The following is a 26,478-nucleotide window of genomic DNA, read 5'->3' as shown; positions in this document are numbered from 1 at the left end:
GGGGGGGGAGGTAGTGGTTATGGTGGCGGTGATAGTAACCGAAAGCTGGAACTCACCGTCTGATGCGGATTGCCGTGCCATCGAACCTTATACCGCCCAGCTCGGCAGGTGGGGAGATGATGGTATCAGGGAGAAGAAGGTCGGCGATGTCGACACCAAACATGGCCCTGTCACCGCTGGAATCGCGGAAGCTGTGCTTGGCCCAGCGGTACGCGTCGCCGTCGGTGATTTTACGAGCCGCTTTTGCGGTTGTCGCTCCCGGTGTGAGGGATTCCTGGGGCAGGCACTGCTCGAACCCTCGGATAATGCTTGCTCTCAGGCCACCGTCTATGTTGACGCTCCCAAGTTGCTGGCTCGTGACAGGCTGGAAAAAGTCGGTTTTAACCGGGCCCGTCTCACGGTCGGCGAGCACGACCATGGAAAGGTCCGAGGTCCCGCCGCCTACATCTACCACCAAGATGTGGTCTCCGTTCTGGAAGAGAGAGCTGTCAGCCAAGTTCCGGAGGACAGACACAGGACCGGACTTGTCCAACCTTGAACCTATCCTTGCTTTCATGTAGAACCTGAAGCATCGCTGCTTCTGGTTCAGTCAGGCCGATATCAAGAACCCTGTGGGTCCTTCTGGTATTCTCGAAGCCGACCCTACGGGCAGCGTCGACTAGGACGGCGCCGCCGTCTTGGCCAACTGCGGCCGGCACGCTCAGGACTATGTCCACCCGAGCCTTGTCCCAGACGGGCAGCTTTTCGCCGCATTTGGCTTTGTAGAAGTTTGCCACCTCGGGCAGGAGAAGCCGAAGCACGTCCACACAGAGCTGCGGCCCAGCCATCTGCATCGTCCCCTCATCGGACAGGCACGGCGTGTCTGAGTTGATAAGTGCGTCCAGCTTGAACTGGCTGAAGGTGTGCCAGCCTTGGTCTTTCGGTATCTTTTTGACGGCATAACCCCACCGGACATCGCTCGACGGACCGCGCTGGTAGGCAATAGCCGTGAGTTCGTGACCCTCGCAGCCGGGCGGGCTGGACTCGAACAACATGTCTTTGACATGCGGGGTATTTTCGGCCTCGTTGAGAAACGCCAAGGCGACTTTAAGGCCTAGATACGAGCAAGGTACGTCCCATGGTAGGCTCAGTGTCAGACTAGTTTGGCTTGCCGCCTTGTTTACGAAGGTGGCAGGCAAGACGAGGCCGGATTGGGCGACTTACATTCTGTTCCGAAATCAATTCCTACCACGGCATGTGGCTTCTCCTCACTTTTGCTACCCATAGTAGCTAGTGCGTACGCTGGTTGCGACAAGAGAGATCAGGCAAGAGCAGTAGCGAGTTAGTCTGGTTAGTATGAGAGGCTTGACTCTGGTATGAGCGGTTTGGGTGGCGACAAGATCTGAGGACGCAACCGGCAAGAAGGCTCTGTCGTGTTTGTAATGTCCGTTTGCATCCCCGTTTGCATCCCCGTTTGCATCCCCGTTTGCATCCCCGTTTGGGCATGGCGGGTAGCTACCTATGTATCTATGCATCTATGTGCCTATGCATCTACCTACCTATCTCTAGGTAGTCTCATTCTCTTATCAACTAGGGGGGCTCGTATCAGTGCCCCGGTGCCCGGGTGGCTTTCCCCGTCTCTCACTCTCTCTGCTTCAGCTCATGTGATGTGTCGTCGTTCAAGGATAGATATGCGATAGGTCTATGACATTCCAGCGCGGCTCGTGCATCCAGGGTGGAAATTGGGCCAAGACAGCCGCCCCCTTTCAGGTGTCGAGGACAAACGGGCCGCATTCGGCCATGCTGGTAGGGAGGGATTTTCTTTCAATGCAACCAGACTGCCCTCCGAAACTTTGCCTGGCTTTAGGTATCTAGATGACAAGGTCTCCGCGCGTCTCGTCCAGAGCCTACCGTGCACAAGCACCCCTCAGCTCTCGTTCCTCCCACATTGCACACACTTCTCCTTTCCAGCAATCACACATACACATCCCTCCCGACATGAGCCTCTCCACCGCCGCCATCGTTGGCGTGGCCATCGGGTCCGCCGTTGCCGGCGCTCTTATCACGGCCCTCGTTTGGCTTGGGTGGCAGTACTGGCTGTACACCAAGACCCTGACAGTGAGTATCACGCCAACGAGACCGAGGGCAACGACCAGGAAGCTCGCAGAAAGTTTGCCCTTGCCCTGGACTGCTTCCTCCCCTCGAAAGAGCCCAAAGTTGGCTGGCTCCGATCGCTGCGGGATGGCATCTATTACAGCGCCAATCGCTACGTCAAGCAGTTCATCGACGCCAATGCCCAGGGAGTCGAGATCGATGAGTCGACCTTTGCGGCTCTGGCGCTGCCGCCTGGCGAATGGAGGCGCCTCCTGGAGCCTGGCGCAGATCGCGAGCACATCATGGCCACCTTCATCTGCCGCTTCCTCATGTCGCGCATGGCCGCCAACTCCGACCTGGCCACCACCCTCCTGCCCCCAGACATAGCAGCCACGTACCAGCGTCTCTTGACCATGCCCGCAACTAAGGCCTTCTCCTCTAGCAGTGGATGGCTGTCCTAGCAGAACGACGAGTTTCCTATCATGTTGCGCGATTACTGGCGCTCTATCACCTGCCACATGGGCAACGCGGCCCTCCCCGTCCTCAAGAATGTCCCGGAAATAGAATTCGACGCCGAAAATCCTTGCACCGCCAACGTCGAGGCTGCCATCAACACCATCCGCCAAACCTTTGCGCCTTTCGACGTACGTCCGGAGCCCGGGAACCAACAGTCGTGCGAGCGAGCCAAGGAGGAACTGGAAGATATCATGCGGAATGCCACCATGATGGCCTTGATCGTCTTCTCGTGCCCCATCCCGCTCGAATACTTCTGGCCCAAGGAGGCCGCGGAGCCGCTGCCCCCCTATCGCCGGCCCAATACGGCCGAGGCGAAGGAGCACGGCCGGCTACGGGGGCGCCCTGAGCGGTCCTGCTACCACGTGCGCTGCTTCGGCATCAAGGGCTTCAACCTAGTCCCCGGGACCCAGAGGCCACACAGGGAACAGCCGCTCCTGCCAAGCGTCGTGGTCGAGCCCATGGACGACCATTACTTGAGCGATCGTCGGGACCAGATGAAGATGAGCGCAAGGCAAGAAGAGATAGGCGAGGCCGGCCGCAAAAGGGCCATTGCAGACCAAGAGCGCTGGGAAGCCGAAAGTGCAGCGAGGCAGGCAGAGGCTCGGCGGAGGCAGGAGCTGGATTGGGTCTGAGATAGCTGCTGGCTCCACCCTCACTATCTTTTCTCTCTGTTGCCGTTTTACCCTCTGTTACAGTCGTTTGCTCCGTTATAGTCTTTCCCTCTATTGCCGTCTTTGGTTCTATTGCCGTCGTTTACTCCGTTACAGTTGTTTCCTCCGTTGCAGTCTTTCAATCTGTTCCTAAATTTCCCTCTGACCCTGATCCTGTCTTTCTCTCCGCCTCCGTCGCCCTTCCCGTCTCCGTCTTTCTATGTCCGCACACAAGATACAAAAAAGAAAAAAAGAGTGTAGAACGAATCAATCTAATCCCATTTTCCCAAATGCTCGGCTCGGGTGCCAGTCCATGCGAATCCGCGCAAATCATGCCCGCGGCAGGTCTCAGTAGTCAGGATCTGTCGGCGGGCGTGCGGAAAATCTCATTCCACAGTTCCTGCAGCTCCGGAGTCTGGTTGATAACCGACTCCGGAGCCTGGTCGTGGGCCTCTTGTGGCTCCGGGTGGGCCGGAGCGGGGATCTGCGCCCGCCACGAGTGCATATGGCCGAGGGTCCGCGGCCGAACCGGGGGAATGTTGTGGACAGTCTGCTGCCGCTTCCTGGTGGTGCCATCGGCCGGGTGCGGGGCCCTGGCCCGCCGATTCGCCTGCGGCTGCTGGGCCTTCGCGGCCTCGCTCGCCTTCTTCAGACTCTTCAGGCTCTCCTGAATATCGAGCACGAGCACCCCGGCCAGTTCGCCACGCCACAGCGTCCACAGATATTTGTTGACAAAATCAGGGAGGCTGCCCCTGAATCTCTTGCCGCGCATGGTTTTCTGATCTCGCGCATCCCCCGGCAGAGAGAGCGCCGCGGCAATGTTAGAAGGCCTCGGGTTTCCGCACCGCACGAAGGAGGAAAAGGGGGATACCACGGACCTTCAGCTTGTGAATGAGCGCGGCGTTCGCCTCGATTAGGACGACGCACCCCTGCCGCTCGGCCTCCAGGAGTTCGGCGAGCAGGTCCGGGTCATAGTGCTCATTGGCCCGGACTTCGAGCCGCAGCTTTCGCGTGTCCAACAGCTCCCGATCCAGCTTCTCGAAGCTGTCCGTCACGCGCCGCAGCTGCATTGGCGCCTTGCCCCAAGCCTGCTTGAGTAAGATGAGGGACTAGACCGCCGTCAAAGAAAGTTCGATCACGCCTTTGGGGTCCATGTTCGCGTTGACTGGCGTCTAGGCTGTGTGGTGGCTCGGTGGATCTTGGTTGGCGGCTTTGCTTGATGTGTTCTTGCTGCTTGTCTAGTCGAAGTGGCTCACTTTTTGTCTTGTGATGGTTCTGAGTTTGGGAAACGATCTCTTCTGTTCTCTCCCAGGGCCGAGGAGCGAACGCCTTTTATGCCCTCAAAACACATACTCTTCGCTCCTCCCCTTTCCAGACTGGACCGTGAGCAGCTTCTTTGCCCGCCCTCCCCCCGGCGCCCTCTCTGGCGGGCCCAGACCTAGCTACCCCTGATCGCGATGGACAGCAAAGCAGCTTCACAAAGGAATGCGGAGATCGAATGTTTCAACGGCAGCTCAGCCCCTATCCAGTGATTTGCCGATTTGTGATCCGCTGGGGGAAAGCAGGGACTAACCGTCGGGTGTGCGGCCGTGGACAGGCCCCGATCAAAGAAATCGTCACATATCAGCTCCGAAGAAGGGAGTAGCCCCTCCGCGGCTGTGAATTGCTTCCAGAATCGCTGACATCCTGGCTTTGTAGCCTGGCCTCCCAGCTGAGGTTTCTTTGTCTTCCAGAGAGTGACTGGGCAGGAGGGCAGACTATGGTTTCATGCTGCCCAGACTTGCCGTCCAAACTCTTGGTTGAGAGCTGCCGCAATCTCCGGTGACATCAGAAAGCTACGGTCGACCTCCTCAGGGTCAACGACTACTCCCAATCACATGTGATAGAAGTCCAAGACAGGATACACCAGTGTGGTCTTTCCGATATTCAGATTGTGTCCAGGCGATACACCGGGAACGCGTCCAGCAGTGCCTCGCTTAGCTCCGACTGGTGTCTTGTTGCTAACGCTGGTGGGAGTCTTGATATTCTTGTATTTCTTCCAGGCCCTTTTCTCCTTTTCTCCTCACCTAGACGGCGACCTTGGCCCTAGAGGCTGTGTGTGTGTGTGTGTGTGTGTGTGTGTGTGTGTGTGTGTCGTAGAGTGGGCTTGCAGGATGCCGAGAAAAGTGGCGGTTCTGGAAACCGAAATGACAGACCCCCTGTTCTATTTTCATACATCCTCTTTTGCTTCTCTATTTCCTCCTGCAGCCTAGGCATGCCCAACGAGCGAAAGCAAGGCTGGAAGAGACATCTTCTAGCAATCTCTTATGCAGGGTCGACCTGGGTCGCGGAACAGAGCAAGAGCACACATCAGTATGAGGATGGTTGGGCCCGTCGACTGCTATGGTGCAAGCAGGAATCCGCATGCATATCACTGATATAGAGAAGATTGAAGCCAAAAGTTCAAGGGAAAAAGGCCTGGCGACCACATACCTTTGGCACCCCTTGGAACCTCAGCGACGGGCTCAGCGCCGGCATCAAGCCAGGAACCGAAGCCAGGCATGTGCCAATACGTGCCTGGATCGCGGCGAGAAGTGGACAGGGGCCGGAGAGCCAACGGCAAGGGAGGGACGGGTGGCTGATCAGCTGCGTTGAACCCTGTCATCTGTCGGCCCCCCTGGTTCGGCAGTAGGACATGACATCCGCGTTGATTTGCAAGCGGCTTGAGCAAAGGCCCGAGCCCAACCCGGATTTGGGAACCAACAGCTCCCCCTCTCACGCCTGGCCCGTCCTTTCCAGCCAACCCAGATCCCCAAGTTGACAGCATTGCGGGAGGGCGACGCAGCAAGGCATCGATGACAGTGGATACAGGAGGTGTTGATGCCACCGGCATGTCAGGCATATGGAATGCCGGGGGAAGCGATCAGGTGCCTAGGTTGATAGGTACCTGGCATGTACCTGCCCTTCACCGGTGACAGCTGTTCGCAGCACGGAAAGAGGGGGTGGTGGGTGTGCTTGCGACGCCGGCAGGCAAGGCAGTTCGGGGGGTCGCACCTGGTTGGACGATGGGTTTCCATCCTTAGCAAGAAAGAGGGGGTCTCTGATGAGTGAGCCGTTTCCCAGAGCCCGAGAGGCAAGATCCCACGCCGGTCCCACAAACCGAGCGTCCTATAAGATAATATCCCGCGGGAGGAAGTCTTGGCGGAACCACCCAGGCTGGGTGGGGGTGGGGGGAGCGCAGAGGCCCGGACTGGCATCGGCCTGGGACTGAGGTTGGCCTGGGGCTAACGTTGGGTCCGCCCATCCAGCGCCATGGGCGGCGGCCGTTTGCAACAGGGATACCAGGTTCTATCACGACGCCCACATTCCCAGACGCCAACCTAGCTAGGTATCAAAGGCATGTAGGTAGGTAGGTAAGTAGTAGGCAGGTAGGCACCTCGGTAAGCACCTAGGAAACGTAGGCGAGCAAGAGCTGTCGGCGGGAATCGCCTCACAGACGCCAGTGTGAGTGAGGGACACATTGCGCAGAGATGTCGTACAAATGTGTAAGCTGGGCTGCGGGGGCGCCCCCATCGAAAAAGCAGACTGGCGCTACTGGTTGGGTGTTCGGGCTGGCCATGACGATGACGGTGGGCCGACGTGGAGTTTCGGGGGCTTGCAGGCGCGCTAGACCTAGTGCGGCATGGCGCGTGGGCTGAGGGCGTGGGGCTCGTGGCGGCGGCCAAGGTTTGTGTGCCGAATTGGCTGTCGATTTTGCATCAAATTTCAGCCTTCCAATATCACTAGCAGCAATGACAGCAATGACAGTACCATAGTACCATAGTACCTACCACCCTGCCACCCTCACCCTGCCACCACCTCCCTTCTCCTGCCACCGTGGGAACTCCCCTGAAGCGCCACATGCGGGCGGGGTCTCATGACGCTTTCTCGTGCTCGCTTTCTCGTGCTTGCTTTCTCATGCTCGCTTTGCGGCTGCCGCGGCTCGTCAGCGGCACGCACGGCCTTGGTTCTGTCATGGAGGGCATACTGGACTGATGTGGACATGCTCTGGGGGCCATGCACCACCACCCACGGAGCCCAGCTGTTGTTGCGGCTCCCCGCAACGCCTGCCAGGCTGAGAAGACGCTGCCGGCCTGCTAGTATGTCATCCCTGTGAGCTTGAACACCAGACCAACAAGCACTCTGATCTGCTGTGCTGAGCTGTCTCGCTGTGTACCTACAGTGTAGTATGCATGCCGACACCCAATGCCAGGGATCCTTGGAAGCCGAGCCCGTGTAAACCCGAGCGGCCGCCCCCAGCCCAGCCGCCCACCGCCGCCGTGCCACTCTCGGAGTTACGGCGGAGATGCGTGGATGTGGCCGCCCAGTTTGCCATCGCCTAAGGATCGCCGGCGTGTGCCTCGTCGATTCTTGCCCGCCGCCGGGTAGCTAGGCAATTGCCCCATCTCACTAGCGCCCCAGGTCCCGCCCGGATGGAATCACCAAGTCGACTTTGGGTATCGCCTGTAACTAAGCCACCCAACCTGCCAACCCAGTGAGGTACCTGCGGCTACCGCATCTGGTCTCGTCAACGACGTGATTTCTCGACGCCTCCCCCCGGCGGGTACAGTAGGATGGTGGGAGACACTACTCCGGCATAGCCATGCCCTTTGCCGAGGTCATCTGCCCACTGCGAGTAGCTTGACACAACAGTAAAGAGCAGGTACTTTGTTTCTCCCGTCTCAATATATTTTGTTTTTCCGTCTCAACAAACCACTCAACCTGGTTGGTAATCCCCTTTGCTTCCCATTTCTCCCTGTTATCTATCCCCTGTCCAACATCTCCACCTCGACAGCGGCTCTTCCTGGCAACTTCTCCTCCAGCGCCATCTCCCCCTTCTGGGAACCCCCGTGCAGCCTCTTTCACGTCACAAAACATCACCCCCCGACTTCCCGCCATCACACGCCTGCCAGTCTCCATCCCCGAGCTAGTCTCCTCTTGTGCCTTTGATATCCCGTGCGCCTCCAGTCTTTCAGCCCACGCAGACCTTCGCCGCCACAGGATCTTCCATCTAATCCTCCTTGTGACCATGCCTCCTGCAGCAGAGCTCGAGTTGCGGCCGTCGGGTGGCGTGGCGGATCCCCTTGAAGGCATTAGTGGGAAGCCATTTTCCGTGACCCCCAAACTCAAGCCCGGCCACGGCTTCCGAGAGACCAACGGCGGCCGTCCAGAGTCTCGCATCATCGACATCCGCGCTGCCGGGATTGAAACCAATCTCAAGGCTGAGATTGTGACACTGTTCCGCCCAAAGGCCGGGCCGCGCGTCTTGCCAACAATTCTTCTCTACGACCAACGCGGCCTGCAGCTCTTTGAGGAGGTCAGAGAGGCTCTTATTCTGGTGGTTCATCGAGGGGCACTGCATGTGACCCCCCATGACCGCGGGTCGGGCTGGATCGCCAACGCTAATGCTTGCTTCCACACGCAAAGATAACGTACCTGGACGAATACTATCTGACCAATGACGAGATCTCCGTGCTGGAAACCTCATCGGCCGAGATCGCCAAGGAGATTCCGGACGGGTCCATGATCATTGAGCTTGGTAGCGGGTAAGTGACAGGACCCCCAAATCTGTGCCGCTTATCGGTTCCCCCCAACGCCCCCACAGCACCACCCTCCGAGATTGACGGCTCGGTTTCTTGTTTAGCAACCTTCGCAAGGTCAGCATCCTTCTCCGGGCTCTCGACGATGCCGGGAAGAGTGTCGACTACTATGCTCTCGATCTTTCCGAGGACGAATTGAAGAGGACGCTGGCCCAAGTGCCTCATTACAAGCATGTTCGATGCCACGGGCTGCTCGGGACGTACGACGACGGCCAGGAGTGGCTCAGGTCGCCCGCGAACCTTGGTCGACAAAAGTGCATCCTATTTCTAGGATCAAGCATCGGTAAGCTCTCTGGTCGGACCCCGCTACCCGGCGGAAAATTAGCATCCTGCGCCAGCGAGTTGGGTTCTGTCCTAACGTCTCAGGCAACTTCCGGCGAGACGAGGCTTCCGAGTTCCTCAGGGGGTTCTCGCAGGCCCTCCGGCCCGGAGATTCCATGCTGATTGGGGTCGACTCGTGCTACGACCCTGGCAGAATCTAGTATGAATCCCCCCCCCATCTTCCCTCAACGCCGCCGATGGGCCGTTTGTGTCCGGCCTTGCTAACCCCGATAATCAGCGATGCATACAACGGTGAGACTCGCTGGAAGCAGGACAGGGCCTGCTGATGCGCCTCGACTCTGTCAAGCTGACCTACTGCCAAATGCAGACAGCAAGGGCGTCACACACCAGTAAGGGACCCGAACACCGCACTCGCCGTGCAAGGCATTCGGGTTACCAAGAGAAATCATTGCTGAGAAAAAGCACCCTAGGTTCATCCTCAACGGTCTCGTCCATGCCAACCGAATCCTCGGAGAGGAGGCATTCCATGTGGCCGACTGGCGCGTCATCGGCGAGTATGTGTACGACGACCAAGGGGGCCGCCACCAGGCATGGTACACCCCGATCCGAGACACATGGGCAATGGGACAGCTCGTTCCTGTGGGCGAACGGGTCTTTGTTGAGCGAAGCGTCAAGTTCACCCCATCCGATAGGGAGAAGCTTTGGCGGGACTCGGGTGTGGCTGAGGCTGGCCGGTGGGCTCACGGCACCGAATATGGTACGGTTTTTTCCTCTCTCCTTTTCCCACATCTTCGTTTCTTACTTGGCCCTTTTGGTTTCCATGGAGGCGACTTGGTGCGATGTATCACACCCACTGCTCGGGTCCCGCAACATGCCTCCAACCCCCTTACCCCTTAGACGTCCATCACGTCCAGAAACGAAACACGAACGCACTCAAAAATACCTCTCGGCCTTGAAAGTTTCGGGGCGGGAGAGCTTATCTATGCAATCCAGCATCCTCACGTGTCAGCTGAGGCTGCTTCATATAGCAGCCTGCGCTTGCTCTTGCCTTGCGCCCTGCACGGCTAGTAGCCCATTCGGCTGGCTGCGGCCGATTGCGGGGCCAAAATCTTTTCATTCTAGCCTACTCTTTGTGTCACACGCCATCATATCCTTGGAACAAGGGTGACCACAACGGGGAGGTGCCCTGTTGTGGACCCTGTCATGCTTGCGCAGAAGCGAAAAAGACAGTGCACTGCGGCAACGCCTAGCAGACGCCGTCAAGCCTTGCGAACTCATCCCGGGCTTCTTCTGTCAAACAAGTCGAGTAGGAAACCGTTAACCAGTCCCGAGTATAGGGCTCCATCTGCTTGCGAAGCCGAACATGCCGTTCAGCCTGTCTCCAAGCGATTACGCGCCGTCGGCCCTGCCCAGCCTGGCCGACTGGCGAGAGCTGTGGGCTGCATGGGACTCGGTCACGCGTGGGATGCTCCCGAAAAAGGAGTTGCTGGAGAAGCCAATCAGGCTGCGCAACGCCTGCATCTTCTATCTTGGCCACATCCCCACCTTCTTGGACATTCAGTTGACCAAGACCACCAGGAGCCCGGCGACGGAGCCGCAGTACTATTATTCCATATTCGAGCGAGGGATCGACCCTGATGTCGATAACCCAGAGAAGTGCCATGCGCACTCGGAGATCCCCGGGGAGTGGCCACCCGCGGCCGAAATTGCCCGATATCAGGAACGGGTTCGGGCGAGGCTCCAGGGCATCTACGCCGCCGGCGAACGAGATATCCCACGCAGCGTCGGAAGGGCCATATGGGTCGGTTTTGAGCACGAGGCCATGCACCTGGAGACGCTGTTGTACATGCTTCTCCAGAGCGACAAGGCGCTGCCACCCCCTGGCAGCCGTGCTCCAGATTTCGAGCAGCTAGCCGCCAAAGCTGAGGCCGGGAGAGTGACCAACCAGTGGTTCGAGATCCCGGCTACGGAACTGACCATCGGGCTTGACGACCCAGAGAGCGGTACCGATCTCGACCGAGACTACGGATGGTAGGAATTCCAGAGGTGTTGTACATGCGGGCTGGGGCGCTGACGAGCTAAATCTTAGGGACAACGAGAAGCCCGCGAGGCTAGTCAAAGTGGGCGCCTTCCAGGCGCAGGCAAGGCCGATCACGAATGAAGAGGTCGGTGCTCCGTGCAAAAGGCACAACAGAGTCCATTGTGAAGTTTGGTTCGAGGCCACGTTTGCCACGGCACTTCTGGGCGGAAGAGGCGCTGATACCAGGGTTTGCCTAACGCAGTACGCAAAATATATGTATCACGAGGGAGTCGACCGTATGCCGGCCTCGTGGGTTGCTGTCGGCACCGAGGGAAGCGCGAAGGGCACCGCCGTTGGTATCAACGGGACCACAAACGGCCAGGGGCCCATCGACAAGCTCGAGAACGGCCTCGAGAACGGGCACACCAATGGCGATGCCAACGGTCACGTCGCCAACCGAGTTCACGGCTGTAGCCTGCCAGCCTCATTCACGGCGGGCAAGGCCGTCAGGACCGTTTATGGGCCGGTGCCGCTCAAATTCGCATTGGACTGGCCGGTCTCGGCCTCGTACGACGAGCTGTCAGGCTGCGCGGCGTGGATGGGCGGCCGGATCCCGACCTTTGAAGAGGCCCGAAGCATCTACGAGCACGCACAGGTGCTGCAGAAGGACGCGGTAGACAGGGAGCTGGCGAGGAAGGTGCCGGCAGTGAACGGGTGAGTGGTCTACCAGGTCCCCCAACCCCCCACGGACGTCGAGCTAGGGCGTGGGGGTCGCGTGCCCCCCCTCCCGGACTGACAGCCAGATCATACCTACAGCCACCTCTCCAACGACGGCGTCGAGGAAACCCCTCCGTCCCGGGCCGCGGGACCGGGCGGCGACGAGCCGCGGCCCGACGGCCGGGGGCTCTTTGTGGACCTCGCCGGCGCCAATGTCGGGCTGCAGCAGTGGCACCCGGCGCCCGTCACGGGCGACGGGGCCCGGCTCGCGGGCCAGGCACAGATGGGCGGGGTCTGGGAGTGGACGAGCTCGCCCCTCGAGAGGCACAACGGCTTCGAGCCCATGGAGCTGTATCCCAATTACACCGGTATGCCCTCCTTTTTTTTTCTCCGACCCTTTTACATGCGACCCCGTTGGCCCGGCGGTTGGGTGCACCTGGGCCTCAGGTCTTTGCTAACACCCGCCCATTTGGTTTCCCTCCAGCCGACTTCTTCGACGGAAAGCACAACATCGTGCTCGGCGGCTCGTGGGCAACCATCCCTCGCATCGCGGGGCGGAAGTCCTTGTAGGTCACGCTTAGAGCCCGCCCGCCCGCCCCCACTCTGGTCCCAGGCACCTCCCCGGCACATACATACACGCACACACGCACACTCATCGTTCTCTTTGCTGACACGCGAGGCCCGCGCCCGTCTGTATCTAGCATCAACTGGTACCAGCGCAACTACCCGTACGTCTGGGCTGGCGCGAGACTCGTCAGGGACGTGCCCGTCTAGCGCTGCCAGGCGATCGGATGCCGCAGAGGCAGCGGTTCCGCGGAATTGCGAGCTCCGACGGCATTGGTTGAAGCTACGCTACGCACCTTGTTGTCTCCCTCCCGGCGTCTCGGCCATTTTTGTTCCTTTATGGAGAGGTGGCAGCGAGGATATCAGGCTCTTTCGCTGTCTTCCGCTACTGAGAAAACTAGGCTCATAACCACGCTCGTTTTAATTTGCTGCCTTCCCACCAGGCATCTGAGTTTCCTCCTCCTGTCCTCGCCCATAGAAGAACAGTGGACTATCTACGCTGCCCAAAGTACACCACTGCGCCATCCTAAATGTGGCGCAAATTATAAATGTAAAAGTTTCGGAGCTTGTGACCCGATAATGTCCCGACAGAGCCGCCTTGCAATGGTCCTCCCCAGCAATATAGTAGAAGCCCTGGGCGGGCGCATGGGAATGGTAAACGAGATGGATGGCAGACGTCATGTTGATTATCACGAGTAAAATATATCTAAAAGCATCTCGTATATATCGCTCGGTGTCTTTGTGCCGTACTCGGTGATGAACTTTGTGATCATTTGAGGGGGCTGCGGCGAATGAAGATTTGACATGTTAGGTTGGAACACGGCTTGAAATATCAGAGCACGCGCGTGGGATGTACATACCGTGTAGTCTACGGGATCGGCGTCGGCGGGCTTCGGCGGCTCGGGGGCGTCGGCGTCGGCGGCCGTTGTGAAGCGCGCGACCTGCTGCTGGACGCCGCAGCGGGGCAGGTCCATCTGGCTGAGCGGGTAGACGCGCGCGATCTTGTGGCTCTCGGCGGCGACGTAGACGGACTTGCCGTAGGCGCGCACCAGCTCGGCGATGTTGAAGGTGCCGATGCGCGAGAGGATACCGCCGTTCTGGCACAGCACCTCGGCGCCCAGGACGGCGAGGTCGACGCCGGCGGTGCGCAGGACGTGGGCGACCTCGCGCTCGGCCACCTCGGCCACGGGGACGCCGCGGGCGCGCAGGGCGGCGGCGACCGACGACGGCTGCTGCTGCTGCTGCTGCTGCTGCTGGGATTGGGGCTGAGGTTGGGATTTTTGGGGCGGCGACGAAGGATCGGTTGTGGCTGGGGCTGGCGCGGGGGAGCTGAAGCGCGGGTCGACGACGTACACGACGCGGAAGCGCGGGCTGCCGTGCTCCGCCGTATGCAGCTCGGCGGCCCGCAGCAGGATGGCGGCAACCGTGCGGCTGCCGCCCCCGGTCAGGACGACCTTGCCCTCGGTGATTATGCGGGCGCCGCGGTCGGCGATGGCGGCGCGGGCCTGCTTGGCGCGCGAGGCGAACAGGCGGCTGTTGCGGATCAGGTACTGGCGCGTCTCCTCGAAGCCGTCGGTGGCCGTGCTGGCCGCCGCCGTCTGCGCCGCTGTTGCGCCGGCGGCCTTCTTGTTGCTGCTGCTGCTGCTGCTGCTGCTGCCGTCCTGCTTCTTGAGCGAGCGGAGGAGGTACTGCTGGAACAGGTCGGTGCCCGCGGCGAGGGGGACGGGGTTCGGGACCGAGGCCTTGAGGCGCTCGGCCTCGGTGCGGATGATGTCGAGCGTCTCCATGACGGTGGACGAGGTGGTCTGGCCGAGCACGCTTATAAGAGCCTCGATGGCGGCGACGGGCATTGTCACGTCGGGGTCGTCGGCCAGCACGCGCTGGTATGCCGAGACGATGCTGGCAGGCGCAGGAGCAGAGAGCCCCAGGTTTCCGTCAGCTAAGCCACCAGTAGCCAGGGTTCAGACGCCCTCATACCCATACTCGGCGACGGCCTGGCCTTCGGGCTTGGCTGCCCCCGTCGTCACTATGGGCGCGAGGGCCGGCGGGGCGGCGTCTGACAACATGATGGCCGGCGGCTTCTGTGCTGTGTAGTGGCGATACAAATAGCTAGTAGGTAGTTGTGAAGTACTGGCAGGCACGCTTAGTTTGCGGCCCAATGCCCGGTCCAAGTCCAGCCAAAGCGTCGCGTTTACTTCCGACCAAAAATCTTCGCCACGAGCAATGTGAGTCAAGTTGCCTATGACGGTGTTGGCGACGCCAGACCCACTTGCTAGTCCCTGATGGCGGGGTAGACAGCGCCCCAATATGTTGGCGTGCATGGAGCTCAAGCTTCTTCAGCCATTGACAGAACCCTGGTGCAGTGCATTCAGGGCGACCCGAGTCGCCATTGCCAGCTACAGTAAACAACACCGCTCAATGACCTACCACCTGCCCTGAATATTATCCCCCGAAAACCTTTGTCCCGCCGCCCATGAGCCCTGGTTCCAGGCTCCGGGCGTATCTGGCAGGCTTGCTGCGCAATCGTCGATACGTTTCGCCTCGAATGGGCTGTCGTGCATTATGATAAAGCTGGCTACCTAAATTTACTCCATAGATATACGCGCTTAAAAGACATTGCTGTACATAACCAGCCTGATGCTGGCATTCGAAACGCTGGGCGATTTTCTACACTGCTGCAGCTCTAATCCAAGTGCGAATTTCGGCCACAATTCCCCAAGCCTCCGACCAAATTTAGATCTGTAATACGCGTCTCGGGGTCGGCCTCGTTTCGTACTTTCTGGGGCACAGCAGAGTCACGTGGAATTTTCAACCCTCCGCGGTGGTTTTCTGTAGCACCGCGGCGCATTCGCCTGCTCGGCCTGTTCCGGCCGCTCCCAACAATGGGGCGTATTGCACACGAATTACCAAACATGTACTCAGTATCCTCAAGGGACACGCAAGGCAGCCCTGTCCCCGTTGTATTACAAACCCCTCCTCCCATCTCCTTACGGTACCAAAGCATGAAGCCCAATTAACTGGTCCCTCGTCTCATTCCCCTCCCGCCTCGCGCTATCAATAAGATGGATGACAAGACAGATACACACAAGGCTGTGGCAGTTAAGCGTTCTGCTTGCGACCAGTGCAGAGTGAAGCGGGTGCGGTGCCTTCGACCCCCAAACAGTACGGCGCCGTGTGCGCGCTGCTCCCACATCGGCGCGCGATGCGTGACAGGCGCCTCCGGCCACCCCGGAAGACCGCGCAGGCCGCGTTTCGCCGAGGCCGACAACAGCACCCCTAGAACCCCGGCAGCGAGCCCTGCCGACGTGTCCTCGCCGGGCCAAGATATCCTTGCACTGGTGGATCATCTGAACGGCCCATCGCACCTTCAGGGGCTACTGAGTGCAGATGATGAACTCAACACCTTCCTTGATATGGGCCCTAACACTGTGCTCGATCTGAATATCGATACGCTCCTTGGTTCGTACGGGGACCTTTACCCCCCAAGTCCTCCTCTGCCACAGCATGAATGCTTCAGTGCAGCAAGCTCGCTGATGCGGTTTCGAGAGGACATGGACCGGCGCATTACGGCGATGGACGCGCACTTCTCGGACCCTCTTAAAGTCCTGCAGGGCTGCAAAGACGAGGAGGAGGGTTCTCCAGAGGCCGAGAATCCGGCTGCGCTACTCCTTTCGTGCAGCAAGGAGTTGATCGACATTCTCCAGAACCTAACGGCGGCGGCTCGGCCAACGGTCTCCAAGGGCTCGTATCCCCACAACCAGCCCGCCCCGCCCTACATAGCACCCGAAATGCTCATACAGACCGCCGAGGATGCGGATACGCTCAGCACCGAGGTCGTGCTCCTGGTTCTCTCGAGCTACCTCGCCTTCATGCGGTTCAGCGACTCCCTATTCCACAGCCTCTTCAAATGCCTCTGCCGGCTGCCGCCGGATACGCTCAAGTCGGTCAAGGTCAAGTCGGTACTCCGCATCGGCGGCGTCTCATCGCTTCAGGACATGCCGCTCAAGTCTTATGCCACAGGCATACTCGACGCCATCCAGGACCAGATGCGGACCCTGGAGCGCTGCGTGGGGGTCCCGCCCGAATACTGCCTCTCGGGCGACGCGGCTGTCTCGCACGCGGCGACCGCCCCTCCGGGCATCTTCTCTCGTGCGGATCGAGTACGGTTGTTTTATGCTGTCATGGCACAGGAGGATGTCAAGTCACAGCGGGGCACCAAGACGTACGTAGAGTCGATACGAGCGAGGATCCAGGAGTCGTTGGAGAGGATCTAGACTTGCTCTGAGCTCGCTAGTCGCTTAACCCCATGGATGGACGCAATGCGTGCACATACAGACACATTGCAGCCGAGGTCGTCGCGAACGTGTCTAAGTGGGTGATCTGCGCCTCCTTATCTTCCTGCGCTTCTTCTGCCCTGCGATTTTAGCCTTCGTACATAGGTAGGCAACCCCAACCTGACAAGTCACTCAAACCCAACTGCCGAGGACCTCGCAGAAGGCATCGACGTCGTCCCTTCCACGGTGCAGCAGGCCCACCTACGGCACCGCCTCCCCGTCTCCGTTGGCGATCTCCCGAAGCGTCTCCAGGACGGGTCCCTTCAGTGCTACATGGGGGCCGACCTCGATGGCGAAGTCGAACGGTCCATGTGCAGAAGCAGCCGCAGCCCGGACGGCCTGGGTGAAACGCACGGGTCGGAGCAGGTTGTTCACCCAGTACGGGCCGGCGAGATCCCGGTCGCCGTCCATGTCGCCGCGCATCTCGGTGTCCTCGTAGGTGCTGGAGAGCCACGCGGTCGCATCGTCGCCCGTCGTCTCGCCTTGTCGGGGCCGAATCCTGCAGCGCCGGAGCGCGTCGAGGAAGCCGGGCGCCACCTTCTGCATGTGCGGCGAGTGGTAGGCCTTGTCGACTTTGTACGCGGCGACGCACAGCCGGCCCTGGAACATGGACAGGTCGCAGAGCTCCTCGGCATCTTCTGCCGTTATGCCGGCCGCCATCATAACTCCGGGTTTCTCGGACGGGCAGGCGGTGGCGTAGAGCCCCGGTAGTAGGCGATCTTGATGGCCTCGACCCGGGTGATGAAACCCTGGGCGTAGGCCGCGGCGATCTCCCCCGACGAGTGGCCGACGACGGCCTGGAAGCGGATGCCCGCGCTGCGAAGGAGGTCGTATAGGAAGATCTCGACGGCCGTCGTGAGGGGCTGTGCGTAGGCGGCCTCGCCGACGCGGGGCGACGAGGCATCGCACGTGAACTGGTCCAGGAGAGTCCAATCGGGTCTCTCGGGTTCCGGAGGACGCTGGAGCTCCCGGTCGAGGTCCTCGACGATCTCGCGGACGCAAGGCGAGCTCTGGACCAGTTCGCGGCCCATGGTGGGCCACTGCGCCCCCTGGCCGGTGAAAACGCCCAAGATGCGGATGGGGCGCGAAAGCGGCTTTGCGCGGCTTCCGAGGCTGGAAGAGCCACTGTTTCCATCCGAAAGGACGCGAAGGAGCTCGCCGATCCCGGTCAGGAGCTCTGCTGCCGACGTGGCCGGGATGCTGGCCCGGAGGGCGGGTGGGATCGCCGGGCATACAGCGTGTAGGCGAGATCGTTGAGATTGGTATCGGGGTGGGATCGGAGGTATTCTGCGTAGTCGGACAGGACCCCTCTCAGGGCACCTGCCGAAGCAGCGGAGAAGTTGAAGGGTGTGAACGGCCGGGAAGGAAGGAGAGGCTCGGTGTCCTGCATGGGAGGAGTGGGAGGCACAAAGTTCTCGACGATAACGTGCGAGTTGGTGCCTCCGAAGCCGAAACTGCTGACGCTAGCACGGCGTGGAACGCCATCCGCTAGTTTCGGCCATGGTTTGGGGGCCGCTGCGATCTCGAGGTTGGTGTAGAATGGCTCGATATCGGCGTGGAGCTTGTTGAAGAGCATGTTGGGCGGTACAACGCCATGTTGTACCGCGATATCGAGCCAGGCACAGTGGGCCATTCGGCCTAGGGAACGCAAATTACCTATACCGCTGTAATTACAAAAGAGGATCGCCGTGGAGGAATTAGCATACAGTGCCTTACAACATCGAGGGTATGGCGCCGGGCCCTCGCTGCGAAGGCCCCTCGCTCCTTAGGTTATGAAGCAAAACCCTCCGCGGACGTCACCCCCCGCGGATATTACCATTCGCCAAATCATGGCATGAAAGTCGCTCGTACTTTTTTCTGGCCCTGCATATAAGTCCTCGCACTTCATGACGGATAATACCCATATTCAATGTCAATTTCCTATAGGAATCGTCCACACCTACCCGCGCCCGTTCCATATTTTCCACCCGCCTACCGAGGCAATCTTTTCTCGTCAGACACGATGGAACAGACGGACGCGTCTACTTCGGCGAATACCCAGGATGCGACCGAGAAAGGAGTCCATCCGCAGATGCGCAAGGGGTGGAGGTTCTGGGCCATCCTGGGTAATCTCGGCCTCATCAGCCTGCTCACGGCGCTGGAGGCCACAGTCACCTCGACCGTCCTGCCATCCGTCGTTGCCGATCTGCACGGGGTTGAAGAGTACATCTGGATTTCTAACGCCTACTTCTTAGCCATGTAAGAGCTTTCCCTCACCCGCGACGAAGATGGTCGACTGGGAATTAATTTGTGTGATCAGGGCTGCTGTTCAGCCCCTGTTTGGGCAGCTCGCAAACGTGTTTGGCCGCCGGTGGCCGCTGATCGTTTCCGTGGCCATCTTCATGGTTGGGTGCGGGATGTGTGGCGGGTGAGTTGCTGTCTTCTTTTTTTTTTTTTTTTTTTTTTTAGCCAAGGAACCATTCACGCCTTTTGCTGACAAGTCGGGCATAACCTAGAGCTAATTCCATTGCCTTGATGATCGCTGGCCGGGCGGTTCAGGGCATCGGGGGCTCGGGCATTACTGTCCTCTGCGAGGTCGTCATCTGCGATCTGGTGCCGCTCCGCGAGAGGGGCACCTACATGGCCATTGTGTTTGGCATGGTCTCTATTGGAGTTGCACTCGGTCCCCTATTTGGCGGACTCATCGTCACCTACAGCACCTGGCGCTGGGCCTTCTACATGTCTCTACCTATCGGCGGTGTCTCGCTGGTACTGTTGTTCGTCTTTTTACACGTCAAGTACGACAAGTCTCAGACCTTGGCCACCAAACTGTCGAGCCTCGACTGGCTAGGCAACGCCGTATTCGTCGGCGGCTCCAGCCCGGTACTAATCGCGCTCGGCTGGGCGGGCGGCAAATACCCGTGGTCTTCCTACCAGGTCCTCGTACCGCTCATTGTCGGGCTAGCCACGCTCGGCGCCTTTGTCGTGCTCGAGGGCAACGCCCGCCTGGTACCTAATCCGACAATGCCCCTCCACCTCTTCAGAAACTCCATCACATCCATCATCTTCCTCCTCAGCTTCCTCCACGGCGTTGTTACCCTCTGGGTCGTCTACTTCCTCCCGGTCTACTTCCAGGGCGTCCTCGCCGCGACCGCCTACCGCTCGGGCATCATGCTGCTCCCGACCGTCCTCGCACTCCTCCCGGCCGCCATCCTTGGTGGCCTGCTCCTGACCAAGTTCGGCCGGTACAAGCCCATCCTGATCGTCTCCTTCGCCCTCATCACCGTCGGCTTCGGCCTCCTCTCGCTGCTGGACGAGACCTCCAGCACGGCGGCATGGGTGGGCTACCAGGTGGTCGAGTCGGCCGGCGCGGGCTTCGGCATGGCGGTGCTGCTCCCGGCGCTGCTGGCGCCGCTGGCGGACCGGGACACGGCGCTGGCGACGGCCACGTGGGCGTTACTGCGCGTCTTCGGCATCGTCTGGGGCGTCGCCGTCGCGGGCACCATCTACACCAACCGCGCCGCGCAGCTGGTAACTCAGGACGGCGCCATCGCCAGCGACGCGACCGTCGCCGCCCAGTTCGCGGCCGGGGGCGCGTACGGGGCCGCGTCGCTCGAGTTCCTCGACTCGCTGTCGCCGGCGACGCGCGCCGAGGTGGTGGCGGTGCAGAGCAGCGCGCTCCAGCGGTCGTGGCAGGTGGCTATCGCCTTTGCCGGCGTGGGGTTCATCGCGGCTTGCGTGATCAAGGAGATACCGCTCAGAAAGGAGCTAGACACCGATTATGGCATGGTGGACGAGAAGGACAAGCCCATCGAGGAGGGAAAGGGGACGATGGTGGGGAAGGAGGCTCTCGCGGTCTCGTCATAATTGAAGCGAAGCTTCAACGACGAGATCTGACGTAGGCTATGTACACGGAAGAAACGAGGGAGCGACGCTTCGTTCCATGTACTACCTAGGCTTTGCTCCAACCTTATTTCGCTATAACTAGTAGCGATTAGTCGACAGGCGGCGCCATCATCATCCCGAGCCTTGGCGGGAGGGTTTTCAAGGTACTTGCTCCCGAGTTGAGCCCCTGTCCGGTCTTAATCTGAATCCTGTAGCTATATAGACTGGCGATAGTTGAGTATTCATGTCGTTGATAGGTAGGAGGGTATGCTAGATTATCAACGGCCGGCTGACACCACCCGGGTATCCTATGTGGTTGCCGCACAACTGCATACAGTATTAACCAAGTGAGTGATCCAATTGCAACGGCAGAGGTCGACATCCTCTCCCGTCACCTCGCTAAGCTACATGATAAGGGTCGTTCTTGAACAACGCTGGCCTGAGCACACTTCCCTGACAGCCTTCAGTTTGTACATGGAGGTAGGTCCCACGACTATCTATCGAGCAACCTTTATTTCATTTCCAGTGGCTTCTTCCGATCAAGCAGGGCGCGTCTGTCGCCATCGGGGGGATGAGCGAGGAGAAGGAGGTGCGCGTGCTGGACTGGCGAGAGGAGTTCCACTCGTCGCCCATCTTCGGCGCCACGTCGCACCGGTCCCGCATGGTCAGCCTGTCGGCGGCCACCGGCCACGACAGCCAGCCCCTGGACCCCTACTTGACCGAGCATTTCCTCGAGGAGGGCGAGCCCGGCGGGGAGAGCAACTTGTACGACCTTGTCGTCCACCAGACCAACGGTTGGGTCATGGAGCAGATTTGGGGGTTTGGCATGGTGAACGAGCAGAGATGGCTTATGAGGACCATGGCTATCAGGAAAGACGGCGGGGTAGTCAATGCTAGGGCTATTTATGAGTGGAAGGGCAAGGAGGATGGCGGGAAATAGATGGGGTACTGTGCTAGTTCAAGAGCGGTCGATCTTCCTTGGTACATTATCAGAAGCCAAATGACGACGTTGCTCTCGTTCATGAAATACATACCCTAGATGCCACCCCAGTTCACGGTTGCTCACCGTTTTGCGGCTTCTGTCTGCGATACATCATGACGCCGAAAATAAATGCAATATCTATCTTCAGAAGCAACAAGAGCACATGAATCACTCCTTGTTGAAGAACGGCTACATCCAATCACTGAGAATGCAACCAAGAGTGGCAGCAAATTCGGATTTCAATTCTCTGATCTATCTCGCCGCCTCAGAGGTGTAAAAAGAAAAAAATACAACACTACTCCCTAGGGAATGGCCCGTCCTCCTTCAGTGATTGCGCTTCTTCCGCTAGCCAAAACACATCTCTTGTTGCTACGGGGTTCCACTCCAGCTACATAGGCGAGTCCTTTTGCCCCTCTTACCCGCGGGATGCCGTGCCACAGGCAACTAGAAGAAGTAGCTGACAGCGCTGAGAGCATGGTCCTTCCCGGAGCCCAGGAAGCCGACGCCGAAGATGACCCACTGCGGGATGTACTCAGGGAACGAGATCTGCTCCGTCTGGCCGCGGCCCTCGTACTGGTGGTCGCCGCCGACCTCGCCGCCAAAGACGCGGTTGGCGAAGCCGGTCAGGCCGTCGCCGCCTCCGACGCCCATCTCGTACTACATCATGGTGTGCTGCATCTCGAACCGCCGGGTCCGGCCGCGCCCGGGAGAGCCGAACTCGAGCGTGTAGCCAGTGTTCTTGTCGTCAAACCGCCCGTGGATCTCGCCGCCGTAGTTGGGCGTGATGAGGATGTGGTCGTCGGTGGCGGACGCGTTGCCCAGGCGCGTGCCGACCACGAGCCGGTCGTTGTGGAACAGGTGGCCCGAAACGAACGTCTTGCCCCAGTGGCTGGCGCCACGGGATACCACCTCCCAGTAGGTGAAGGTGTAGGGACTCGCCCAGACCCGGATGGCCGTCCACCGCTCGGCAACCTTGAGCCAGCCGTCCTTGGCCCACAGGCGCGCCGAGCCGCCCCTGCCGCGGAAGGAGAGCTTTCGGCCCGACGTCGTGAGATCCACCTCGACCTCGCCGCCGGCCACGGGAACGCTGTAGTACAGCCCCGGTGATAGCTCGGTCGGTTCTAGCTCACCCGCTGCTACGTCGGCAGCATCGCCGCCTCCGCCCTCTGGGTCCCAGACGGGACCGTCGGCGTGGGCGGCGGGCGTGGTGGCCGATAGCTTGTAGGTACCCTTGGCCCGCCACGAGTCGAAGCCGAACTGAGCGTACTTCAGGTCCTTGGTGACGTGGAACTAGTACGACCGGTCCAAGCTGTTCCATAGACCAGCCGTGTAGCCGGGACAGTCGATGACGGCCGACTCCCTGACGTTGTCGAGCTCCTGGACAGACGTTGAGGAGCCCACCACGGCCCCCAAGTTCGTTCTCGTCTACGGGGGTTCGACCGCCAGTGGCACTTTTGCCATCCAGCTGCTCAAGCCGTCGGGCTACCGGGTTATCACGACGTTCTCCCCCAACAACTTCGAGCTGGTGCAGGAGTGCGGTGCCGAAAGGGCGTTTAATTATTACTCGCCAACGTATAGCGAGGAAATCCGGGCGTACACCAAGAATTTGCTAGAATATGCGCTGGACATTATTACGGAAGCGCGTACAATTCGCTAGTGCTATGCGGCCATCGGGCGTGGAGGCGGCAAATACGTTGGCTTTAAGCTTTTGCCCAACGATTTGATCGCTACGATGCGCAAAACGGTCCAGGCCGATTGGGTTATCGGGTTGGAAGCGACAAGCCTGGAGCTGGAACTCCTTGGAGGGTATTATCGCAAGGAAAACCCCGAGCTGCACGCTTGGATTTATACGTGGATTAAGCGCTTTGCCGCTTTGTACAAGACCGGAAAGTTAAAACCATATCCCATGCGGGTTAACCAGGGCGGTTTCGCAAAAGTTATCGATAGCATCAGCATATTGCAGCGGAAGGAGGTGCATGCCCAGAAGCTGGTGTATCCGCTGTATAGCTAATTTGGTGGTGGGCTTTATTAAGGGCGTGATGAGGCGTGTCTTGTGATGTAATGTGGTACGGAACAACATCGAATCACAACGGTTGGTTTGGTTATGCCTCCTGCCGGCCCGGCCAAAGCATTTCCCTTTGCGGCCAATTCGGTGCTTAAAACGGTAACCCAGGTTATAAACACGCGCCATTTAGTCTCGGCGTTACGCTGGTCGCCGCGCCAGAGCTTCGGGGTATCTCAACAACACCGTCCACGCCGAGAACACATCTTAGGCAGCTAAGCTCGCAACCCGTGGTGACAACGATGTTTTCCGCGGGGCCTCCCCTTTCCAAGTGATGCAGTTACTGGCACGATCATCGCCGTCGTCGGGATTCTGACTTGGCAGTAAGGGGTCGGCGGCCATAATCATCCAGACGAGGGCGCTGGATGCATGCACTGACCGTCAATCGAACTTCGCTTATTGATCATCCGGTTTGGAGGGATATTGGCTGGCGATGCTCACTGAACCGTCATGCCCGAGATTCTTGCACCTCGAAAGGGGAGTAGTGTTGGCGTGAAGGGCCTGGTATCCGTGAACTCGGAGGGGCGTTCCTGGTGTGGTTTGACTGTTTTTGTGTGTTTTCGGACGGCATTTCTGCAATGGTTCTATCCCTGGCGGCCATCTCGAATATATTTGCTTAGTTGGTGTGATGGTAGGCAAATTAAAGGCAGCTACTCCTGTGTGAATCGCTCGGTCTACGGCCGCTACCAGCTTCTACCAGGATGCTACGTGGCCCACATCGACAAGTTCATAGCCGCCACGACTCGAGAGGTGTAGGCCGAGCCGCGCCGGCAGCTGGACGCCCGACACTCGCCGCCGCTGGTTCCGCAACGGGGCCTGTACCCAAGGGGTAGAGCGTCCTCCGTCAGATCTTCAACTGATAACTATCTCCGAGACCTCCTTCATCAACACATCTTGCCCGTGGCGGCTGCCAGCATTGCCACTTGCAGGACCTGGAGGCGGATCCCCCGCCATTTTCGATCTTTTCGTCCTGTTTCTGTCCATCCATTTTGCATATTGACTGGGGAGTACACCCCTTCCGGGAGCTTGCTCGCAAAGTCATGCCTAGGCGCGTCGGTCTAGCTCGTTACCTTTCTTTTTTTTTTAGCAATGGAGTCTAGCGAAGTCATTTCGTGGCTGATCGACGTGCGTGAAGCGTGCGAGCCGCAAACCCTCGACTCTCCACGTGCCGACAATGATCTAGGCAAAGACGACATCCCCCACACGATGCCGCTAATATGCAGGCGGTTTGCCTCCCTCCTTGCTCCGCTTACCTGCCATTAGCACGCTCGGCAGTCCCGCAATGCGGCCGCCTGGACCGGAACGCAATGTTACTCCTTTATGTGGCTGCAGTCGCCCGGATCCTAGCTACGGCGCGACGCTGTAGCGAGATCCGACCTTTGGCGCCTGCGGCGTAAGCTCCGTAACCAGCGCGGTACGAACGAACAAAACGTCTAGTCCTCAGAGCCCCGCGTTCCTTGGAGGCCGTTCGGTAAGAAACGGCTGTGGGACGTCGAGTTTGAGCTGCACGACCACCTCGGCCGTTCGCATCGCTAGGCCTACGCGTATCGGACCTGGCTTCATGACGAATCGACCGATGCCGACCTTCAGTGCGAAAACGTGCCGTGTCGTCTTCCTTGCCGGCACTGGCCTCGACGTCGCAGCCGAACTTCCAGCTCAGTACGTCACCGAATACAAGAACCTCCTCGATGCTAAACTCACGATACGGGTATAAACAGGGAGCTCCAGTTGGACTTTTAGATGGTGGGACCAGCGAGTGGAGAAAGGATTCACCGACTACGTCGTGTAGCCCTGCCATTATGGCGAGGAGTGGCTGAGGCATCGGACTCGCCCGTCCAACCCGTTTATCCAGAGGAGGGTACACAAGTGGATCTATCATTTGCCGGGGCATGTTGAAAAACGCCGAAAGAAAAGGGAGGGGAAAAAACACACACAACGCCTAGGTTTCCTCATCTTGCAGCTCAAGGGCACCTTGAGCCAACCAGTGTCCAGACCGCAAACAAAAATCCGCTACATAAACGTGAATACAAAAAACCGACAGATTAAAAAACCCCCAAAATGCGCCAAAACAATTACCAAAGATTGAAATCCCTCTCAACCTCCCCAGAAAGCACTCCTCAACTATATCGAGCAAGTCTGGAAAAATCCGCCCGTAGCTGCCGCCCACGACCCGGAAGTCGTCCGGAGAGCTGCTTCCTTCAATCCTGCGTAAAATTGAGGGGTCAAGTGCGCCTCTAAGGACGCACACAAGATCCCCTTCATTGGGCAACGTAGTAATGGCCACACCCATGTCAGGCAATAGAGGGCGGAAAATGGATCCGTCCTCTAGCAGAACATGAGCACTGCCTTGAAGAAGATCGCGAATCCCGTTGCCGATAGCTTGAACGGGTTGGCTTGTGGTCGAAGGGCCAGACAAGTCGAAGATGTCCACTCCCGACACCAGTTGGTCAACAACATGGGGCGGGGGGTAACCAAGTCCCGTAGCAGCTTGGATGCATTTTCGAAGAATATTTTGGGGCGAATCGCGGCGCAAAACAACCGACGGGCTAATTATAGTGCTTAAAAATTCAAACCAGTGAGTAAAAAGCGCATGCAGGGCATTGTCGCTCAGTACCATCCGTCCCGGTTGGAATATTAGGGTTCGAGAAAGGGGGGAATACTGCAAGGACATTTCCAAGTTCGAAGCCTCTCGCTGTTAGGCACCGCCCGTCAGCAGACAGCTTTATGATGCTTTTCGTTTGGGGAAGTGAAAATTGCGGGAGGTTAAATGCCGGCACCCAGGACGGGCACCCCCCC

At 59.1% G+C, this 26,478-nt stretch overlaps 17 protein-coding genes across 17 annotated transcripts in view; 7 read left to right on the top strand and 10 right to left on the bottom strand.

Moving 5' to 3' along the window:
- The window catches only part of GGTG_04157 (hypothetical protein), a gene marked incomplete at its 3' end in the record, with an annotated part of 2,897 nt that extends 1,552 nt beyond the window's left edge, over positions 1-1,345 (bottom strand). Inside the window, exons 1-3 of the mRNA XM_009221949.1 lie at positions 1,204-1,345; positions 534-1,093; positions 57-472 (exon numbers count right to left, since the gene is read on the bottom strand). Coding sequence (XP_009220213.1) covers positions 57-472; positions 534-1,093; positions 1,204-1,264 — 1,037 coding nt within the window. The 5' untranslated portion in view covers positions 1,265-1,345. The remainder of the gene's footprint in view (positions 1-56; positions 473-533; positions 1,094-1,203) is intronic.
- Positions 1,346-1,815: 470 nt separating this feature from the next.
- GGTG_04156 (hypothetical protein) lies at positions 1,816-2,534 on the top strand (the record flags this gene model as incomplete). Its single annotated transcript, XM_009221948.1, has 2 exons — positions 1,816-2,052; positions 2,118-2,534. The coding sequence occupies exons 1-2, from the start codon at positions 1,855-1,857 to the stop codon at positions 2,532-2,534; spliced, it is 615 nt and encodes a 204-aa protein (XP_009220212.1). The 5' UTR covers positions 1,816-1,854.
- A 77-nt stretch (positions 2,535-2,611) lies between these two features.
- On the top strand, positions 2,612-3,367 carry GGTG_04155 (hypothetical protein). The gene has a single exon (XM_009221947.1). The coding sequence runs from the start codon at positions 2,781-2,783 to the stop codon at positions 3,219-3,221; it is 441 nt and encodes a 146-aa protein (XP_009220211.1). The 5' UTR covers positions 2,612-2,780; the 3' UTR covers positions 3,222-3,367.
- On the bottom strand, positions 3,289-5,149 carry GGTG_04154 (hypothetical protein). The gene is made up of 2 exons (XM_009221946.1): positions 4,085-5,149; positions 3,289-4,017 (listed from the first exon to the last, which is right to left on the bottom strand). The coding sequence occupies exons 1-2, from the start codon at positions 4,307-4,309 to the stop codon at positions 3,595-3,597; spliced, it is 648 nt and encodes a 215-aa protein (XP_009220210.1). The 5' UTR covers positions 4,310-5,149; the 3' UTR covers positions 3,289-3,594.
- Positions 5,150-5,344: 195 nt separating this feature from the next.
- Positions 5,345-6,738, bottom strand: GGTG_04153 (hypothetical protein). The gene is made up of 2 exons (XM_009221945.1): positions 5,712-6,738; positions 5,345-5,558 (listed from the first exon to the last, which is right to left on the bottom strand). Exons 1-2 carry the CDS (start codon positions 6,118-6,120, stop codon positions 5,533-5,535), a joined length of 435 nt encoding a protein of 144 aa, XP_009220209.1. The 5' UTR covers positions 6,121-6,738; the 3' UTR covers positions 5,345-5,532.
- Positions 6,739-7,099: 361 nt separating this feature from the next.
- Positions 7,100-12,650, top strand: GGTG_04152 (hypothetical protein; the record flags this gene model as incomplete). Its single annotated transcript, XM_009221944.1, has 13 exons — positions 7,100-8,574; positions 8,685-8,803; positions 8,902-9,140; positions 9,224-9,338; positions 9,417-9,430; positions 9,507-9,528; positions 9,610-9,896; positions 10,477-11,170; positions 11,229-11,304; positions 11,422-11,873; positions 11,976-12,244; positions 12,361-12,442; positions 12,578-12,650. The coding sequence occupies exons 1-13, from the start codon at positions 8,287-8,289 to the stop codon at positions 12,648-12,650; spliced, it is 2,730 nt and encodes a 909-aa protein (XP_009220208.1). The 5' UTR covers positions 7,100-8,286.
- Positions 12,651-13,129: 479 nt separating this feature from the next.
- GGTG_04151 (translation initiation factor eIF-2B subunit alpha) lies at positions 13,130-14,670 on the bottom strand (the record flags this gene model as incomplete). The annotated part of the gene is made up of 3 exons (XM_009221943.1): positions 14,418-14,670; positions 13,301-14,339; positions 13,130-13,222 (listed from the first exon to the last, which is right to left on the bottom strand). Exons 1-3 carry the CDS (start codon positions 14,504-14,506, stop codon positions 13,130-13,132), a joined length of 1,221 nt encoding a protein of 406 aa, XP_009220207.1. The 5' UTR covers positions 14,507-14,670.
- Positions 14,671-15,502: 832 nt separating this feature from the next.
- GGTG_04150 (hypothetical protein) lies at positions 15,503-16,714 on the top strand (the record flags this gene model as incomplete). Its single annotated transcript, XM_009221942.1, has 1 exon — positions 15,503-16,714. The coding sequence occupies one exon, from the start codon at positions 15,503-15,505 to the stop codon at positions 16,712-16,714; it is 1,212 nt and encodes a 403-aa protein (XP_009220206.1).
- Positions 16,715-16,975: 261 nt separating this feature from the next.
- On the bottom strand, positions 16,976-17,434 carry GGTG_04149 (hypothetical protein; the record flags this gene model as incomplete). The annotated part of the gene is made up of 1 exon (XM_009221941.1): positions 16,976-17,434. One exon carries the CDS (start codon positions 17,432-17,434, stop codon positions 16,976-16,978), a length of 459 nt encoding a protein of 152 aa, XP_009220205.1.
- A 508-nt stretch (positions 17,435-17,942) lies between these two features.
- GGTG_04148 (hypothetical protein) lies at positions 17,943-18,350 on the bottom strand (the record flags this gene model as incomplete). The annotated part of the gene is made up of 1 exon (XM_009221940.1): positions 17,943-18,350. The coding sequence occupies one exon, from the start codon at positions 18,348-18,350 to the stop codon at positions 17,943-17,945; it is 408 nt and encodes a 135-aa protein (XP_009220204.1).
- Positions 18,351-18,776: 426 nt separating this feature from the next.
- GGTG_04147 (hypothetical protein) lies at positions 18,777-20,658 on the top strand (the record flags this gene model as incomplete). Its single annotated transcript, XM_009221939.1, has 3 exons — positions 18,777-19,012; positions 19,074-19,181; positions 19,270-20,658. 3 exons carry the CDS (start codon positions 18,777-18,779, stop codon positions 20,618-20,620), a joined length of 1,695 nt encoding a protein of 564 aa, XP_009220203.1. The 3' UTR covers positions 20,621-20,658.
- A 454-nt stretch (positions 20,659-21,112) lies between these two features.
- Positions 21,113-21,578, top strand: GGTG_04146 (hypothetical protein; the record flags this gene model as incomplete). Its single annotated transcript, XM_009221938.1, has 2 exons — positions 21,113-21,118; positions 21,165-21,578. 2 exons carry the CDS (start codon positions 21,113-21,115, stop codon positions 21,576-21,578), a joined length of 420 nt encoding a protein of 139 aa, XP_009220202.1.
- A 337-nt stretch (positions 21,579-21,915) lies between these two features.
- GGTG_04145 (hypothetical protein) lies at positions 21,916-22,271 on the bottom strand (the record flags this gene model as incomplete). Its single annotated transcript, XM_009221937.1, has 2 exons — positions 21,916-22,008; positions 22,083-22,271. 2 exons carry the CDS (start codon positions 22,269-22,271, stop codon positions 21,916-21,918), a joined length of 282 nt encoding a protein of 93 aa, XP_009220201.1.
- A 6-nt stretch (positions 22,272-22,277) lies between these two features.
- Positions 22,278-22,938, bottom strand: GGTG_04144 (hypothetical protein; the record flags this gene model as incomplete). The annotated part of the gene is given in 2 exon segments (XM_009221936.1): positions 22,278-22,910; positions 22,918-22,938. Coding segments are annotated over 2 exon segments (654 nt in total).
- A 27-nt stretch (positions 22,939-22,965) lies between these two features.
- GGTG_04143 (hypothetical protein) lies at positions 22,966-23,277 on the top strand (the record flags this gene model as incomplete). The annotated part of the gene is made up of 1 exon (XM_009221935.1): positions 22,966-23,277. The coding sequence occupies one exon, from the start codon at positions 22,966-22,968 to the stop codon at positions 23,275-23,277; it is 312 nt and encodes a 103-aa protein (XP_009220199.1).
- A 1,392-nt stretch (positions 23,278-24,669) lies between these two features.
- Positions 24,670-25,480, bottom strand: GGTG_04142 (hypothetical protein; the record flags this gene model as incomplete). Its single annotated transcript, XM_009221934.1, has 2 exons — positions 24,670-24,752; positions 24,936-25,480. The coding sequence occupies one exon, from the start codon at positions 25,478-25,480 to the stop codon at positions 25,001-25,003; it is 480 nt and encodes a 159-aa protein (XP_009220198.1). The 3' UTR covers positions 24,670-24,752; positions 24,936-25,000.
- Positions 25,481-25,621: 141 nt separating this feature from the next.
- On the bottom strand, positions 25,622-26,353 carry GGTG_04141 (hypothetical protein; the record flags this gene model as incomplete). The annotated part of the gene is made up of 1 exon (XM_009221933.1): positions 25,622-26,353. One exon carries the CDS (start codon positions 26,351-26,353, stop codon positions 25,622-25,624), a length of 732 nt encoding a protein of 243 aa, XP_009220197.1.
- Between the last annotated feature and the right edge of the window lie 125 nt (positions 26,354-26,478).

This window comes from Gaeumannomyces tritici (assembly GCF_000145635.1).
Source record: "Gaeumannomyces tritici R3-111a-1 unplaced genomic scaffold supercont2.2, whole genome shotgun sequence".
Classification (NCBI taxonomy): domain Eukaryota; kingdom Fungi; phylum Ascomycota; class Sordariomycetes; order Magnaporthales; family Magnaporthaceae; genus Gaeumannomyces; species Gaeumannomyces tritici.
This window is presented reverse-complemented; position numbering and strand designations above follow the sequence as displayed.